Here is a 15802-nt window from a genome sequence, read left to right as displayed (position 1 = left end):
CCCCAGTCAGATTAGTATATTCCACTGTGTCCTGATCACAGAATGAAACTAAAAAATATCCCCAAGTATTTACATTCTGCTTTCTTGCGATCTTTTCTCTGATCCTCATTGCCCAGCAAGGAAAAAGACCCTTTCAGTAGTTCGGGGCTGGAATGCATGGGGCTCAATCACACAAATGGTAAGAACAGGTAAGTGGATCTGCTTGTCCAGTCAATGGAAAGCAGACAAAGATCCAGGCACTGGTGATTTTTTTCCCCACTGGAGTTAAAGGAGGCAGATAAGGTTTTTTCCTTCTTCTATTTCTTCTTGCACTTTGTCACTGGATGTGGCTATTTCAGCTTGCGCCGACAAGACTGCACAGATGAACGTCAGACAGGTGCCACCAATGGCTGTGTAGAAAGCCCAGCCCAAGGAGCAGTCTCCTAGTTTGTAAGCAGAAGCATAAGGTCCACAATAGTTTATTGCCTTCTGGCATCCCCAACCTGCAGGGTAAAGTATCAAGCCTAAGATAAGGAAGAGCCCTAGAAATAAAGAAAAGAAAGAAGTTTAACAAACAGTTAGTTAAACACCAAATGCGGCACATGTAGTAATGGTTACTGCGGTCACTACCCACTGCTAAACACCGAGATTGGAAGGTTGGTCTCCTCTTCCATCCAAACTTCCTTTACTGATTGTTCTCTAGTATACACCATGGAGTCTTTTAACTAGGAGCTACTCTGTGGTTTGTCTTGTGAAAGGCTTATTTTGTATGATAATGGCCTAGTTCCTAATTTTAATCTCTGTATTTCTTCTACATCCTTGGTTTTCACACACATATGGAGCTTGCAAGACATTTGAGCATCTCTACCTACTGCTTGTGCTTGCACTTTTCAAATACTTAGGAATATTTACATCCACTTTTGATTTTGTGTTTAGCTAGCACTCATCCAGCTTTATTCAGCCATTCATCATAACCATTTTTGCCTTCTTTCCTCTGGATTTTTCCTACACTGATTTTCTTGCCTGGAAAAAATAACCTGAAAAAAATCTCTACCTGATTCTGCTTGTTTGGTCTCATTGGGACATAGTAGAAAAGTTATACTGCCAGTCCAGTAAGCTGCTCTCATAATGGAGAGATTCTGGAGTCAGTCTTGAATGGATTTAAGTGTCCATGACCAGTGCACAGGTAACACTGGGATCCTCCAAACAGACAACTGACTGTTGCAGAATGAAAGCACTTTGCTAGGGATGCAGGAGCAAAAGTCTCCACTCCCCACCTTGCTAAACTGCCTGAACACCCTTGGGCTGAGAGCAAAAAGCTCAGACTAGATGTTTTGCCCATCTGGTTGTCTCTCGTGTTCATAGTTTTCTCCTCTTTGAGGTTCAGTCCCTATCTAAGCAGTGAAGAGCTTGATTAAGGAAATTAAAAGTCACATTAACATCCCTGCACACATCACAGGATCACTGAGGTTGGAAAAGACCTCAGAAATCATTGAGTCCATCCTGTGACCTAACACCACCATGTCAACCAGACCATGGCACTAAGTACCATGTCCACTCTCTCCTGAAAGACCTCCAGGGATAGTGACTTCACCACCTCCCTAGGCAGCGCATTCCAGTGTCTGATTGCCCTTTCTGTAAGAAAATTCTTCCTCATGTCCAGCCTAATTTACTCTGATGCCGCTTGAGATTATGTATGTCTTCTTGTCCTGTTGCTTGTTATCTGGAAGAGGAGCTTGATCTCCACCTGGCTACAACCTCCTCTCAGGTAGTTGCAAGCAGTGATAAGGACACCCCTGAGTCTTCTCTTCTCCAGGCTAAACATAACCAGTTCCCTCAGCCTTTCCTCGTAGCACTTGTTGCTCCAGACCCTTCACCAGCTTCACTACCCTTCTCTAGGCACACTCCAGCATCTCTATGTCTAGTTTCTTCAGAAAGTGAATAAAATGAACACAGCCTTCCAGATTCCATAAATATTTCTGTTTAACTCTTCCTGCACTATAAAGCATTTTATTCAACCTGGCACCTTAATGAAAACAGGTACTAAAAGTGCTGCCACTTGCTAAAAGTGAGCTGAAAGTTGTGCCCTACAGTCTTTTTTTTCTTCCTTGTACTAAGAGAACACCAAAAACAGCTATAAAGACTTGTTCACATCTTCTTTCATTTAGTCAGAGCAGCCTATCCTGCAGTAGATTAGGTTCCTTTAATTGCTTGTGCACAGAAATTCAGGCAGATGCAAGAACTCCTCCTCCCTGAGAACAAAGAGCTCAGTCCTAGCTATCAAGCAGTTAATCTACACAAAATGCAAAAACCACCGTCCAACTGTCTAAAATTAATGTCTACAAATGCCAGACATTTCACAAAAGAAAGTCCTTCCTCCAGCGTTTTTGTAGCGATGACACAACACCATGGGCATGAATGAACTAAATGTCATTATTCTTTGGGGCCGCAAAATCCATTAGTGAGTGATATCCGTTCTCTGTGAAGGGATTTCATCACTGCTTACATTCAAGAACCAGTGACAAATTTTATGCAGTGTTTCCTGGCTGATTGGCCAAACTACAGTAGGTATAAAAGTATTGCTTTATCTTGGACAGACCTGGATAAGCTGTGCTTTCACCCTGCTGAGCCCTGCAGCCATTTCAAACTAAACACCAGCAGTTCCTTCTCCTCTATTCATCACTAGTTTCCTGTTCTGTGCAACCAGTATGTCCACACAGTGTGTCTTTCTGACTGTACATTGGCATGGCCCACTTGCCATTTTCTCTAATGATCACAAGGCCTTTTGTAGGTAAAAATCACCATCACTGATTTAGGAATCCAGGTCTGAAATGACAATGTAGTTGCTGCCAACACAGAAGTTTTTCAAGTTCATCATTCAATCACTCACAAACCTCTTAAAGAGCAAACCTGGCTGATGGCTGAGTTACAAGAAGATACATCCATCTCTTTTTACCAAAACTAGAGCTCTGAACAGCTCCTGAAAGCTACTGGTATTTACGCCCCAAAACTCAGCCCATCAGAAGGCTTCAGCACTGCTGCCAAATGTAGTCATCAGGACATTACAGAATTATAAACCTTTGTTTTAAAGTACGTAAAATTCTTGGAGAAATATTGACTACATCCCATAATTTGATAAACTGCATCTGTTTTCTCACAGATGAAGACAAAATTTGGAGAACAACCTTAACTATGGATTTGACTGGGTCACCTGATTTCAGATAGGTAACTGTGAGTCCTATATAATGGCCCTGCTAATAAAGGAAGAAAGTACTACTTTCACTACCAAGCCTCCCTTCTACTACTCCATTTCAGTGCCAAGAGAAAGTTTGTCATGTGCCTCTTAGCACCATCACTAATATTTATCAGCATTTCTTATGTCATTAATAACTGTTTCCTGCTTGCCAGGAAAAGTGAATAAAGATTACTCTGTCAAGCCAATTCAGCATACCCACAGCAGAAACTTACTCCTTGGACTTCATGCTAATGGCAAGTGGAGCGACACAGACTGCTCACCACATACTCAGCTCAAAGCTCTAATACCCAGAGCAATGGTTGAGCTGCTCAGAGTCTCTTCCTGACTGTCCTAATCTGCCCAGAAAGGAGTGTTCAAGAGAAGCTCCGCCTCCTGCTTCACAGTAACTGCAGAAGAGACAGTCACAGGCTCCAGAGCTCATCTCAATGACTCCTGCAGCTTGTACACATCAGACAGATGATGCTTTACCACCCATGAACAGAGCAAACCATTGCCTAAAGTAGCAGCCAGCAAACCAAAGCATTTAACTGTTCAACTACCTGCAGCTAGACACCTCTGTAAAAGAACCACCTGTCTCTGCTTCTGGGAACGTGGATGGAGAGGGACAGGAAGGAAAAAAATCCATGTGGAAAGAACAAGGTAAGATATAGCAGAAGTAGCAAGGGCAGGCGAGATTGTGATGCTACTTGGAAAGTCATGCTCTGCTATTAAACAGATGCAATGGTTAAATGTGATGCTAATGATTCAGCAATCTCTGTGCTCTTCCACCTCTGACCTAAGAAGCACAGAATCAGACAGATTGGAAAACACCTCTGTGATCATCAAGTCCAACCTATGCCCTAACACCATCATGTCAACTAGACCATGGCACCAAGAGCCATGTCCAGTCTCTCCCTGAACACCTCCAGGGATGGTGACTCCACCACCTCCCTGGGCAGCACATTCCAATGTCTAATCACCCTTTCTGTGAAGAAATTCTTCCTAATGTCCAACCTAAACCTTCCCTGGCACAGCTTGAGGCTATGTCCTCTTATCCTGTCACTAGCTGCCTGGGAGAAGAGACTGACTCCACCTGGCTACAACCTCCGGTCAGGTAGAAAGGAGTTGTAGGAGGCATAAAATTGTTTTCATGCAGCACAAAAAAAGCCAGAGGGCTGTTTCTATGGCTAACAGGGTAGCCTTGGTCTACACTGAACACGTGTGAAAACAACTGCCAAACTGAGCAAAACCCACTTACAGGTCAGTCAGTGGTGAGACAATCCACAAGGGGAAAAAACACAGTAAATTCTCAGCGCTGATTATTCATTCCAGTGTCCATGGGGCAGAGCCTGACCACCTGTTCCTTACATCTCTTTTTGCTCCTTTGACAGAAGTTTAAGCATAACTGCTTATATTCCTGTCTTCCTGTATCTGCTGCTCAGCCCCTGGGGCTCTCCTGCCCGCAGCTCTCTTGCTTGGGTTATTTATTTGCACTACCACAGAGCCTGGCAACTCTGCACACAGTTCCTACCTCCAATACCTGACAACATGTTTCTCAGGCAAGACACACAGAAATGGAACACAGGGCACAAGGGTGATAACACCAAACGGAACACTGACAATAGCTTCATCAAATCCATATCACCAAGCTCTTCTCTTGCAGCCTCTGCAACAAGAGGATCTTAAGCAAAATGTTGAAGAAAGAGAAATAGGTTTCTAGTTGCTTGTGGACCGCACAAACCATCATGGGGGCATATGGTTTTGTTTTATGAAGGGTCCCCGGGGGAAGATGGAGGAAGGCACTGAATGGAGTGCACAGAGCCAGGAGAAAAGTATCTTGCCAGTGAACGAAATACAGCAGAGAGCATGGCCTGGAGGTCAGCTTACGCTAGGCTGGAAAGTAAAGAACCTTACCTCTGGTGTTCATTTGTACTCACAGGGCACAGGAACACAAGCCCTGCTCCTAGTACAATTTATGTGTGTAAAAATAATAAAATAACAGAATACCAAGGTGGAAAGGGACCTTTCTTGGCAAAAGTACAGTCTAGACAAAACAACCCAGAACCCTGTCCAGCTGGATCTACAATGTTTCCAATGTAGTCGAACCCACCACTTCTCTGGGGAGATTAGTCCAATGGATGATTGTTCTTGTTGTGAAAAATTCTCCTCTTGTGCTCAGTCAAAACCTCCCCAGCAGGAACTTGTACCTATCATGTCTTTTGCATGTGACTCCTTGTAAAAAGGGAGTCTCCATCTTCTCTGTAGCCAAACTTTAAATACTGGAACATGGGGATAAGGTCTTCCCTAAGCCTTTCTTTCTCAAGGCTGAATGAACTGAGTTCTCAGCTGTTCACAGCAGCTTCCCAGGCCTTTGGGTTGTCCTTGTGGCCTTTCTCTGGGTGCTTTCCGCTTCTTTTTTTGTGAAGCAGGGACCAAAACTCAACACAGTATTCTGGGTGTGGCCTGACAATCCCTGAGAAGAGTGGGATAATGACTTCATCACCTCTGTTTGTGATGGCCTTGTTGATGCCACCTAGCATTGTGTTGCCTTTCTGTGCCACAGCAGCACACTGGTCACTTCCCACAGATCTGCTTCCCACCAGGGCAGATCTCAGCCTATGCTGCACTCCTGGATTATGCTTTTCCAGGTGTGAGACCTTCTCTTTCTTGAACTTCTTAACATCCTTGTTATCCCACTCTTCTAGCCTATCCAGGTGTTTCTGCAGGATGGCTTTCCCTTTCCAAGAGTCCACTTGCCCACACAGTTTGGTGTCATTGGCAAACTTTGTCAGGGCACACTTGATGCCGTCTTCCAGATCACTTATGAAGGTATTAAATAGCAATAGGCCCAATACCGATCCGTGGGGGATTCCCTACTGTGATTTATGGTGAAAGTTGCTCTCTGGATTAACTATTAGAATGATCAGGTTTCTTGAATTTAATTTAGTTTTCTTATACTTTATTCATTCAAATAATAATTCTGTATTTACTCTGTATTGTGCAGCTTTCTAAGCTATTTAATGCTGTAAATCAAGATTAAAGCACTTCAGCTTTTGTTAGCCATAGCAGTACAAAGCTGAGTTGTGTGTTGTATAATTCTGTGTCAGCACAATCTGATAAAGCAAAAACTACCTCCTGTCGACAGTTTGCCTTGAGACATATCTGGCAGGAGGACAGTAAATATTAATGTCAGAGATTTCTTTTTCTTAATAAATCAGTTTCTGCTCTTGTCCCAGTGTCTTTGAAGATCAGCCAATATCCAGGAGAAAGAACAGAGAAAAAAATTGAGTGCTCTGCCTGAAGAAGAGTTTCCTGCAACGAATCCTTTCAGTTCTTCGCACCGCTCTACAGTAAATGATTTTTAAATTCACAGCCAGTCTACCTGTGGAATTACTGCCGCTTGTTTCCACTGCTGGGAGAAACAAATCCCCTTTGAAAGCATTACAAAGTGTTTTCAACTGTGCTACCCTACATGCTCAGAGCTCAGGCTTGCTGTGTTCAACTTTTAACCCCTTCTCTGAGCACAGCTGCACTCCTGAAAGTGTAGCTTCTGCTGGTCACATACTGCTGTTCCTACTTCTTAATTAGCTCTATCACACATCTTTAAATCAGTATGACAATTATCCATCATTACATTTTCTTTTTTGACAGTTGTTGCCCATTCTCAGTTACCTTTTCTGTTAGGATTCCTTAAACCAGAGGTCTGTTAGAGGTCTGAAAACAGAATGCTACACAATGTTGTCAGGTGCCTAGGAATTACAATAGGAAACTATTCAAAACACTTCTTTACCCAGAGACCTCATCTAGAGCTCTTTGGAGTAAGTCTGTCAGCAGAGAACATTTTCCCACCTTTCACTAAAGACAATTTGGCCACATAACATTTCATTATCAGTCCCTAATTAGCTGCTTTCACAAAGAAGCCTTAAGAAATACAGAATTTAGATGAGATTTAGACTGCATTGAGATCAGTGGATTAAAATGTGTTTCCTGACTACAACAAAGACAACCGACTAAACACCAGGCTTTCTATACTCAAATGATGTTGACTCTATGATTCTATGATGTAAAAGCCACTCCTTTCTCGCAAAACACTGAAGCAAAACATTACAGCACACATTGTATATCAACATCAATACAGAAGACAGCATCACTGTGCAGTGATGTTTCTGAAGACAGTTCAGTGCAGCTTTTTCTATAGGAGAATCCTGTTTGTATTTGTGAGCCAAGAACTTTTGCCCATCTAAGGGCCTGCAGCTGCAGCAAGCAACAGCTCCCTCTTGTTTTTATACCCTGCAGCAGTGCTGCCAGGTCAACACTATGGAAAACCAGTCCATCATTATGGGCATTTGTATGTCACATTATGTGGTGCGGTCAGGTCTGAGTAAAAGCCTTTGCATTCCATCCTCGGAAGCAACCCCTGAGACAGGAGCTAGGCAGATGCTTGTTTAGCTAAGTGAAGGCATGCTATTTAGTTTTGACAGTCTCCTGTGCAGCTGCTGTTGTGCCATATTAAACAACAGCATATACTAACAAAGCCAATTTCCATTGCAAAGCCTGAAACTATCTATTCATTTCCTAGCAAAATAGTAAAAAAACTCCTTTTAAATACTGCTGAAGAAACAGGAAATTAAGCAGCTGTGATCAATGAGGTGGCACTGCATCAGGCTCCCACGGGGCAGCACAACTGAGCAACAACATTTGAGAGAGGAAGAGAAAAAGGGTAAAGGTAGGGAGGGTCTAGCCTTGCATGATATTGTGCAGGCAGTGCAGGTGTGCTGCATCCCCAGTGGCAGTGATCCTGATAATTTCCATCTTCTGCACAACCACAGGAGATTAAGAATCAGCCCAAGGACACTGCATCAGCCAGGCAGAGTAACCCTGCCTTTATTGCTCATGTTTCCACATGTGTCAATAAGCTAACTGAACAATTTCATATGTTAAATATTTGTACAAATGTACTGCTCTAGCTTAAGCCAAGGAGGCTTTCACATATGCAGCCTTCCCTGACAAACCCAGCAGGGATACTACCAGGTCACCATTCATGCACTTTTGATTGACTTCATGCACTTTTGATCGACATGCATGCACTTTTGACCCACTGACAGACAACCGAAGGGTTGGCCTCCCACTCAGCAGCAGCATAACAGACATCTTCAGCCCTGTGAAATGATTCACTAATACCATTTTAATCAGATGAGAGCTCTCCAGGTGACGTGGTGGTCCTAGCACACCACAGTGGTTACAGGAAAAGGGTGAGGGTAGTGCCAAGATGCTGAAAGGAGCACTGCTTACAGTACCCATAGCACAGGGCCCTAGTCCTGCCTCTGCTGTTCTCCATCCCCCTGGATGACAGCCAGACCCACCAAATGCAAGTAGCTGACCAGAGGTAAGAAGGTCTTTGCCCAAAAAGAAAGGTGAGACTCTGTATGCCCTACTGCCTTGGAGGTGGTCTCTGGCCTGCTTGGAAATGCTGCACAACAAACAAAAGAAAAATTTGTAACATAAGAAGATCAATGCCTTAAAAATCCTACCTGGACACTACACTCAGTGCAGGTTCACACAAACAGAGGGTATTTGGGATAACCTGGAAGCATGGATGTTGAGGAAGAGGAGGGTTGCTGGCAGGCAATGCATTGAGGCAAAGTCCATACCTACATACCTACCTGCAGCCATATACAGATTTCAGTGTACCTGGGACATCCTAAGCTGAGGGAGGAGAATTACTGGTTTAAAACTATAACCAGGTGACGGTTCAAGAACCCACAGATTTTTTATTCCCCTGTAAAATTGTCTCATCGTCCTATAAAGGTATGTAGTTACAAGAAGGAAAAACACCTCCCTAACCACTGCCTTCCCCATACTGAGAAAGAGGGTGAGATCCCTACTCTCATATTTCTTCTCCCATGTATTATGCAAACTGAAGATGTTTATTCATAACCAAACATATGCTGGACTCTGGAAGCAGCAATAGGAACACAGTATAGAGGACTACTGATGGGACACTCTACCATTATGTTTTGCTACAGAAAAAGAAAAAAAAAGTCAGTTTATCAGCTTGATATGGGTTGTTTTGGCAGAAAGGCATCATATGGGGGATTTGGGGGTTGGTTTTTTAAATTGGTGTGGTCTTACTGCTTGGACTTCTCTGGAGTAAAGCATGAACCTGCAATCTGCTGTTTCTAAGAGAGGGGAGGGCAGATTTGCCATTAGTTTTGATAATTTTTATGTATGCGGAGAAAGACCCCACTAGCTGGATGGGAAGCAAAAGCAGAAACTCAAAGTAAAATCAGTCCCAAGCCCTGACATGATGCTGCTACCTCTTTGCTGTCTGTCAGCCAGGTAAAGTCATCACGCTACAGGGGCTCCTATGTGGTGGATGTCAATCCAGCAATTAAGTAAAGATAAAGCAGCTTAATACGGGAAAAGCCAAATGTTTACAAATTTTCAGCAATACAGAAGTAGGTAAGCAAAGTCTCTCTACTCATAGGGCCCTTGCTCATGCACAGCCACCTCTCATATCTTACCTTGAAGGCAAATAAAGCATTGAGTGGTTTTAGCCTAGGATGACCCAATAAATGGTCAAAGCAGCCAAATGAGAAACTGTGCTGTGGATAGTAAATTCAGAAGGTTCCTGAATCAGGGAAGGAGATATTAGGCTGTGTCAATTATTCTGTCCTTGAAAGAAGCAGAGAAGATCCAGTACATTTCACACCATTCATCATAACCTTTCTCCACTACTATTCAAGACAGCGAGCAACCTGCCCTCCAAACTATCCATTGCTTATGCTGAATTAGCAGAAAGAGAATGTAAAATGACCACAGCTCTGTAAGGGAGGCCAAAGCAACAACCTGCCTCAGCTTAAGCTGAGGTAAAAGGGCTGCAGGTCATCTTTTTCATGGCATTACATTTCCTCAATACTGATCTCACAGTACAAATAAAGCCTCAGGGAGGAGGAGCTGCAGAGGAACTAAGGCCCAGCCAGAAGGAAAAGCAAGGGGGGATGCAGAAAGGAGCAAATTTCATGTGGCTTCATGAGATGTACAGCAGCTGAGTGCAGGTCATCTGTATTGGGGAAGGAAGCAGAGCTCAAACCCACAGAATTCCTCACCACCACACCAGGAACACTGTAGACAGGAGTGAAGCAAAAGTCAGACCCCTGTTTTGGAAAAGCTCCTTTCATCTTTCTTCTTGTGTTTGAGTGAAAACACAGCAATTGTGGAGCTTAAATATTTTCCTAGTGTTTTCTTCCTATATACAAACGGCAGCATCAGTCCTGGCTCTAAGGCCTGGAAGCAGAAAAGAGACAGAAATGCAGCCCTGTTGCCCTCCTCCTGCCTTTCCCCCAGACTCTTGGGGTCAGCCAGCACTCTGTCCCACATCACCAGGGCAGAGTGTAGAGGAGTGCTCAGCATCTCACCTATGCTGGTAGAGGTAAGGGACCTCAGAGTGCACATGTGCCTCAGTCAAACATTTCTCAGTGGATAGCATGAAAGTCTCACACTGAGCACCTTCTGATGGAAGAGAGTTGTGCTTGCCAAGAAAATCAGCTGCCAAACTTGATCACTGAGAACCTGAAATTTTTGTTTGTTTTTCTGCTCTTTTCAATCTGCTGGGTGTCTGCTGGCTCCCACGTGCCCACCTTGGTAGCACAGGAGATGAGCCAACCACCAAACCTAACAAAACGAAGAGATCTTCATTTTATTTCTTTGAAGTTACTAATGCTCTCCCTCAGGCTCAATAGCAATTTAGCACTTGAACTCGGTTTTCCTTCCCTGGCATATTCCAGCACAGCAGTCCCCTTTGCTTGAACTTTCAGCAGCCAAGTGTGTATTAGATGTCATGCTGGCATGTGGCCATATAGGTTACAGGAAGCACTGTACCGCAGACAGCAAAAGCAGTGCAGACTGTCAGGATTTCCATCAGAAATCCCTCTCCCCCACCTTCTTTCTTTCTTCCCACCCCAAGAATTCAGAGTTCTGGCATCCGAAGAGAAAAGCTCTGAGCTGAATCCAAAGAGGAAATATGCTTTTTGAAAAATGCATGCTCTGCATTTTAGAAAGACAAACAAGAAGCTTCCTTGCCTTTGAGGGCAAAACTACTCTCACTCTGCTCTCCTACTGCTTGGGCTCCCCAGACAAGCAGCAGCTTCCATTGGCTGCAAGCAGCGACATGAGCTCACAAGGTGTTTTCTTGCTTGCTTGTCAGTTTGCCTCTTTCTCAGACAAAATAATGCCTTTTTACAGTGTGACACTGTCTACAACTGAATACCCTAAACTACTCTGCAACTATCATAACCTCTCATGCTATGCTCTGAGCATCAAAGAGCTCTAGAAACCTCATGCCCCATCCACCACAGCTTGCATCCTCCTGTGTTCTCTCCCGTCTCCAATGAAAGGCCTGGCTGACCTCCCACTTCCTCCTCAGCTTCCTCCTCCACAACTCCCAACGGTCTCCTTACCTTCCAGCAGCCAGGAGTGTGCAGTTGCACAGCCACACACACCACGAGCCCACCCTGTGCAGCCGGATCCTACTTCGTCCACCCCCACAAGCAGCTCCAGATCCTCATTCCCTTCAGATGGTTTCCATCATGCTCTGCTCAGGACATCTTCCCAATCACCCAGCCTCCCAAATGAAAACGATGTCCAACAAGTATAACAGGCTGAACTATTTCTCAGTGGAGCAGATGTAAAACAAACTCTTTCAGCAGCACAGATAGGCTGTTACACACAGAGCTGGCTTGAAAATGAATCCAACCTCTTCATTTTAGAAACTTGTGGAGAAGTTTCCTTGTATTTGAGCGTAAAACTGCACTCCTGGAAATGAACTATTGCTAAGGAACTGCAGCAGTTTCTGATGGAGGAACCCCCAAGATACCACAGCAGGGAACAGAGGAAGACATGAATAGTAATACAGGGAAATCATGAAAAGGTCAGGAGAATGAATGCAGGAGAGCTTCTGAGATACCTCAAAAGAGAATGTACTGTGGAAGAGACTTCACTAGTGATGTTTCTGAGAGCTCAGTTTTGGGGATGGTCCTATTTAACATCTTTATTGATGATCTAGATGTGAGGATTGAGTGCACCCTCAGTGAATTTGCAGACAACACTAAGTTAGGTGGGAGTGTTGATCTGCCTGAGGGTAGGAAAGCTCTACAGAGAGACTTGGACCAACCTGATCAATGGGCTGAGGACAACTGCATGAGGTTCAATAAGATGAAGTGCTGGTCCTGAACTTGGGACACAATGAGGCCTACAGGCTGGGGCAACAGTGGCTCAAGTGTTGTTCGTCAGAAAGGGCCTTGGGAGTGCTAGTGACAGTGGTTCAGTATGAGCCAAAGGCCAAGAAGGCCAGTGGCATCCTGGTCTGTACCAAGAATAGTGTGGCCAGCAGGACTAGGGCAGTGGTCATCCCCCTGGACTCAGCATTGATGAGGCCACGCCTCAATGCTGTGTTCAGTTTTGGGCCCCTCATTTTAAAAATTACATTGAGGCACTGGAGTAAGTCCAGCCAAGGGCAGCCAGGGCAGGAAAGGGCTAGAGCACATGGGGAAGGGCTGAGGGACTTGGTTTGTTTAGCCTTGAGAAGTGGTTCAGGGGTAAACTCATAGCTCTCTACAACTTCCTGACAGGGGATTGTAGAGAAGTGGGGGGTGGTCTCTCCTGCTATGGCTGCAGGGAGAGCACTAGAGGCAATGACCATGAGCTGAGACAGGGGAGAGTCAGAGTAGGTACTAGGAAGAAAGCATTTCACTGTTGGGGTGGTCAGGCCCTGGAATAGGTTGCCCAGGGAGGTGGTGGAGTCACCATCCTCGGAGGGGTTTAAGAGGCAACTGGATATGGCACTGGAAGATATGGTTTAGGGGTTACAACAGTGACACATTAATGGTTGGATTTGATGATCTTCAAGGTCTCTTCCAACCTGATAATTCTATGATTCACTGCTTGAGGCTGAGTAGGAAAAGTGTCAGGGGGAAAAAAACCCAAGCCTTTCAGACACTGGAAAGGAAGAAACCAAGTCATTCCCAAGCAATGCTGGAGGAGAAACTGCTGGGCTGACAGAGGAAGGCCTAAAGCTGCAGCACCTGGGCCCAAACAGACAGATTTCAAAAGTGTCCAGGGGAACCTAATGCTCTCAGCCAGCCTTTGAAAACACAAACCTCTGCTTTGGCTGTCAAAGATGTCACTGCCAGGAGCACAGCCACCTAAGACACATGATGGCAAAATGCAGCCATGCATTCACCTGAATAAACCAGAAGCATCCCTCAGTGTGCAGCTGGGACACAGCTGCTCTTCTGACCATTGGAACCCAATTTTTACATGCTTTTTTCCCCATGCTTCTGTTAGGAACCAGTTTATTCAAGACCCACTTGAGCTAGGAGACAGTGGACTGTGGACAGAGGAAGAGATGAGAAGGGGGTGACTCAGGAAAGGCCTCCCAGATGAAGCCATCAGCTCTCTGGAAAAACTTTGGAGAAGAGGAGCTATTTTATCCCCTTTTGCTAAGTGTGGCTAGTAAGGCAGTTCTGCTACAGCATGGCAAAGCAGGAGTAAAAGAAACTGAGCTCTCAAACCCATTCACCTACTTGGCATGTCAGCACCCTTTCCCCTCCACTCTCCCCAAAGTCTTTGCAGGCACATATGTTGAGCTCCCCACAAGGAAACAGAGCGGCCTGCTCAAGTTCTGTGGTTGAGATAACATTTGTGCAGCTAATTTAGCTTCCACCTCTGGGCATGCAGTCAAGGGTGCTGCTGGTGCGTTGTAGTTCACATGCAAGTCAGGCAGCTGGTGGCTGTGGGGAAATGAGTCCTGTCCACCCAGCCACAATGCCAGGGCAGCTCTGCCCAGCTGTGTCCTCAGAGGTTAAAAAAAGGAAGCTGAGAAAAGTTGTTGATGATGAACTTGATAAAGGAAACCGTCAGAGTTGAAAGCCAAACCTGGTTTAGGCTCTGTCCTAAGGTCTCCTTGCCCTCCTTTTAAGGGTAGGTTATGTTTAGATGATACTATTTAGCACCAAAGTGAAGTACACAAGCCCAAATAAGATTTGTAAACACATATGCAACTACACTATATGCATACCAAGGTATGTCAATAGGGGCTCACTGATTTTTTACTTCCTGTTACTACATGGTAACTGTGAAAATTTACTTTGAATTGATTCTTGTCAGTTACCAAGTCATAACATCCTGCCACTTCTAGCCTCTGCATTTCAAATGATTCATAGACTGCAAAAAATAGAATACTTTCCTCAAAAAGACATTGAAATGAAAGTCTGCCTGGTCTTGCTGCTGGGTAGTAATTATCTATTCAATTACATGGCTCCATTCTTTGCACCCTCGAATGGAGAGAAAAGATGCCTTTCCAGATGAAACAATCCTCAAACATCTCCAAAATCAGGGCTACTGATTACTGTTTCTACAGCTGCAGAATGAAAGGCACTGCAGTCAGAAAGTAAGTGGTAGAAGGTCTTGCTCTCTAACAAATGAATTACAGGAGTTTAAATGAGAGCCATATTTTCTTCCTTTATGGCTTTGTATTTCTCATTTTGTGCCACAAAAAAAAAAAGTTCTCTGTAGACCAGATATGTGTATGGATTCTTCCTGTGACGTAAATGAGTGTTTGCACGTCTGTCCAAGGGCCATAACAGAAGAGATGTTGCTTTCCATTCTGTAATTTCACCGTAGGCATCATCCAGGTCACAACCAATCTTGCTAGACTGGAAAGATATATCCAGTGTCTGTTATTGTTTTGTCATACTGAATTCCAGGAATAAATTAACTTGTTGTATGTTTCTAATTATATTAAATCTCCACTGCAAAGATATAGAGATTTCAAATGAGATTAAGTCTGCAAGATCCTGAGTTCCTGTGGATGACTCTGCCATGTATGCATCTCATCATTGAAAAGGAGATGTTTGACATACTTGCAAATATTGGACTGATATAGGCTGATTAATAAAATTATTCCGTGAATTCTTCTCCTACGCTTATTAAAAACATAATTGTTCACATTTGAGAGAATGATGTTATGCTTAAAATGATTAAGGTTCTCTAGACAGGGCATTAGTTTAGCTACTATAATCCCTGTATGGATTAACCATGCCGGCAAGTGTCCCTCTTGAGCAACTTGCTTAAGCACTTTTTTTAAAGCTCAGGAACTGGGAAAGTTGAAATTAACAGTCATCATAAGTCATAAGGAAAATAATTGCAACTAAGTAAGCAGATGCTGTAATGCTACTGGCACAAAAGTAGCCATGGACCCAATAAAACTAATCTTGAGAAAACGAGTTGTGAGCCACGAGATGCCTGGCTGCAAATACTGGCAGGCAAACTCCTCATAGCAACGGTTTCAGTGGCGTGACCTTTCTATTACCCAGTCTCATGCTGTGTCATTTATCTGAATCAGAAGAAGGGAAGTGCTTCTATCCTCAGTACAGCTCAAGAAGGAGTGATCTATCCCCCAACATGGAAGAAATGCTTTGTCGACTGTATTGTTCAATTCTTTAGGCCCAAGTCCCACTGGAGGTCCAGCTTGATTGATAATAAAACGTAAAACTGTCTAAGCATGTATTTTTCCACATATACATGGTC

General features: G+C 44.1%; 1 protein-coding gene and 1 pseudogene across 1 annotated transcript in view; both read right to left on the bottom strand.

The window, feature by feature from the left end:
- LOC103809390 overlaps nt 1-210 on the bottom strand; it is a 2607-nt pseudogene extending 2397 nt beyond the window's left edge.
- The window catches only part of LHFPL2 (lipoma HMGIC fusion partner-like 2), an 18021-nt gene continuing 2219 nt past the window's right edge, over nt 1-15802 (bottom strand). The window contains exon 2 of the mRNA XM_009082217.1: nt 1-521. Within this exon, the coding sequence (XP_009080465.1) occupies nt 265-521 (257 nt within the window). The 3' untranslated portion in view covers nt 1-264. The remainder of the gene's footprint in view (nt 522-15802) is intronic.

This window comes from Acanthisitta chloris, unplaced genomic scaffold (assembly GCF_000695815.1).
Source record: "Acanthisitta chloris isolate BGI_N310 unplaced genomic scaffold, ASM69581v1 scaffold29409, whole genome shotgun sequence".
NCBI classification, from domain to species: Eukaryota; Metazoa; Chordata; class Aves; order Passeriformes; family Acanthisittidae; genus Acanthisitta; species Acanthisitta chloris.
The sequence above is the reverse complement of the archived record's forward strand: the minus strand, read 5'-3'. Positions and strand labels throughout refer to the sequence as shown.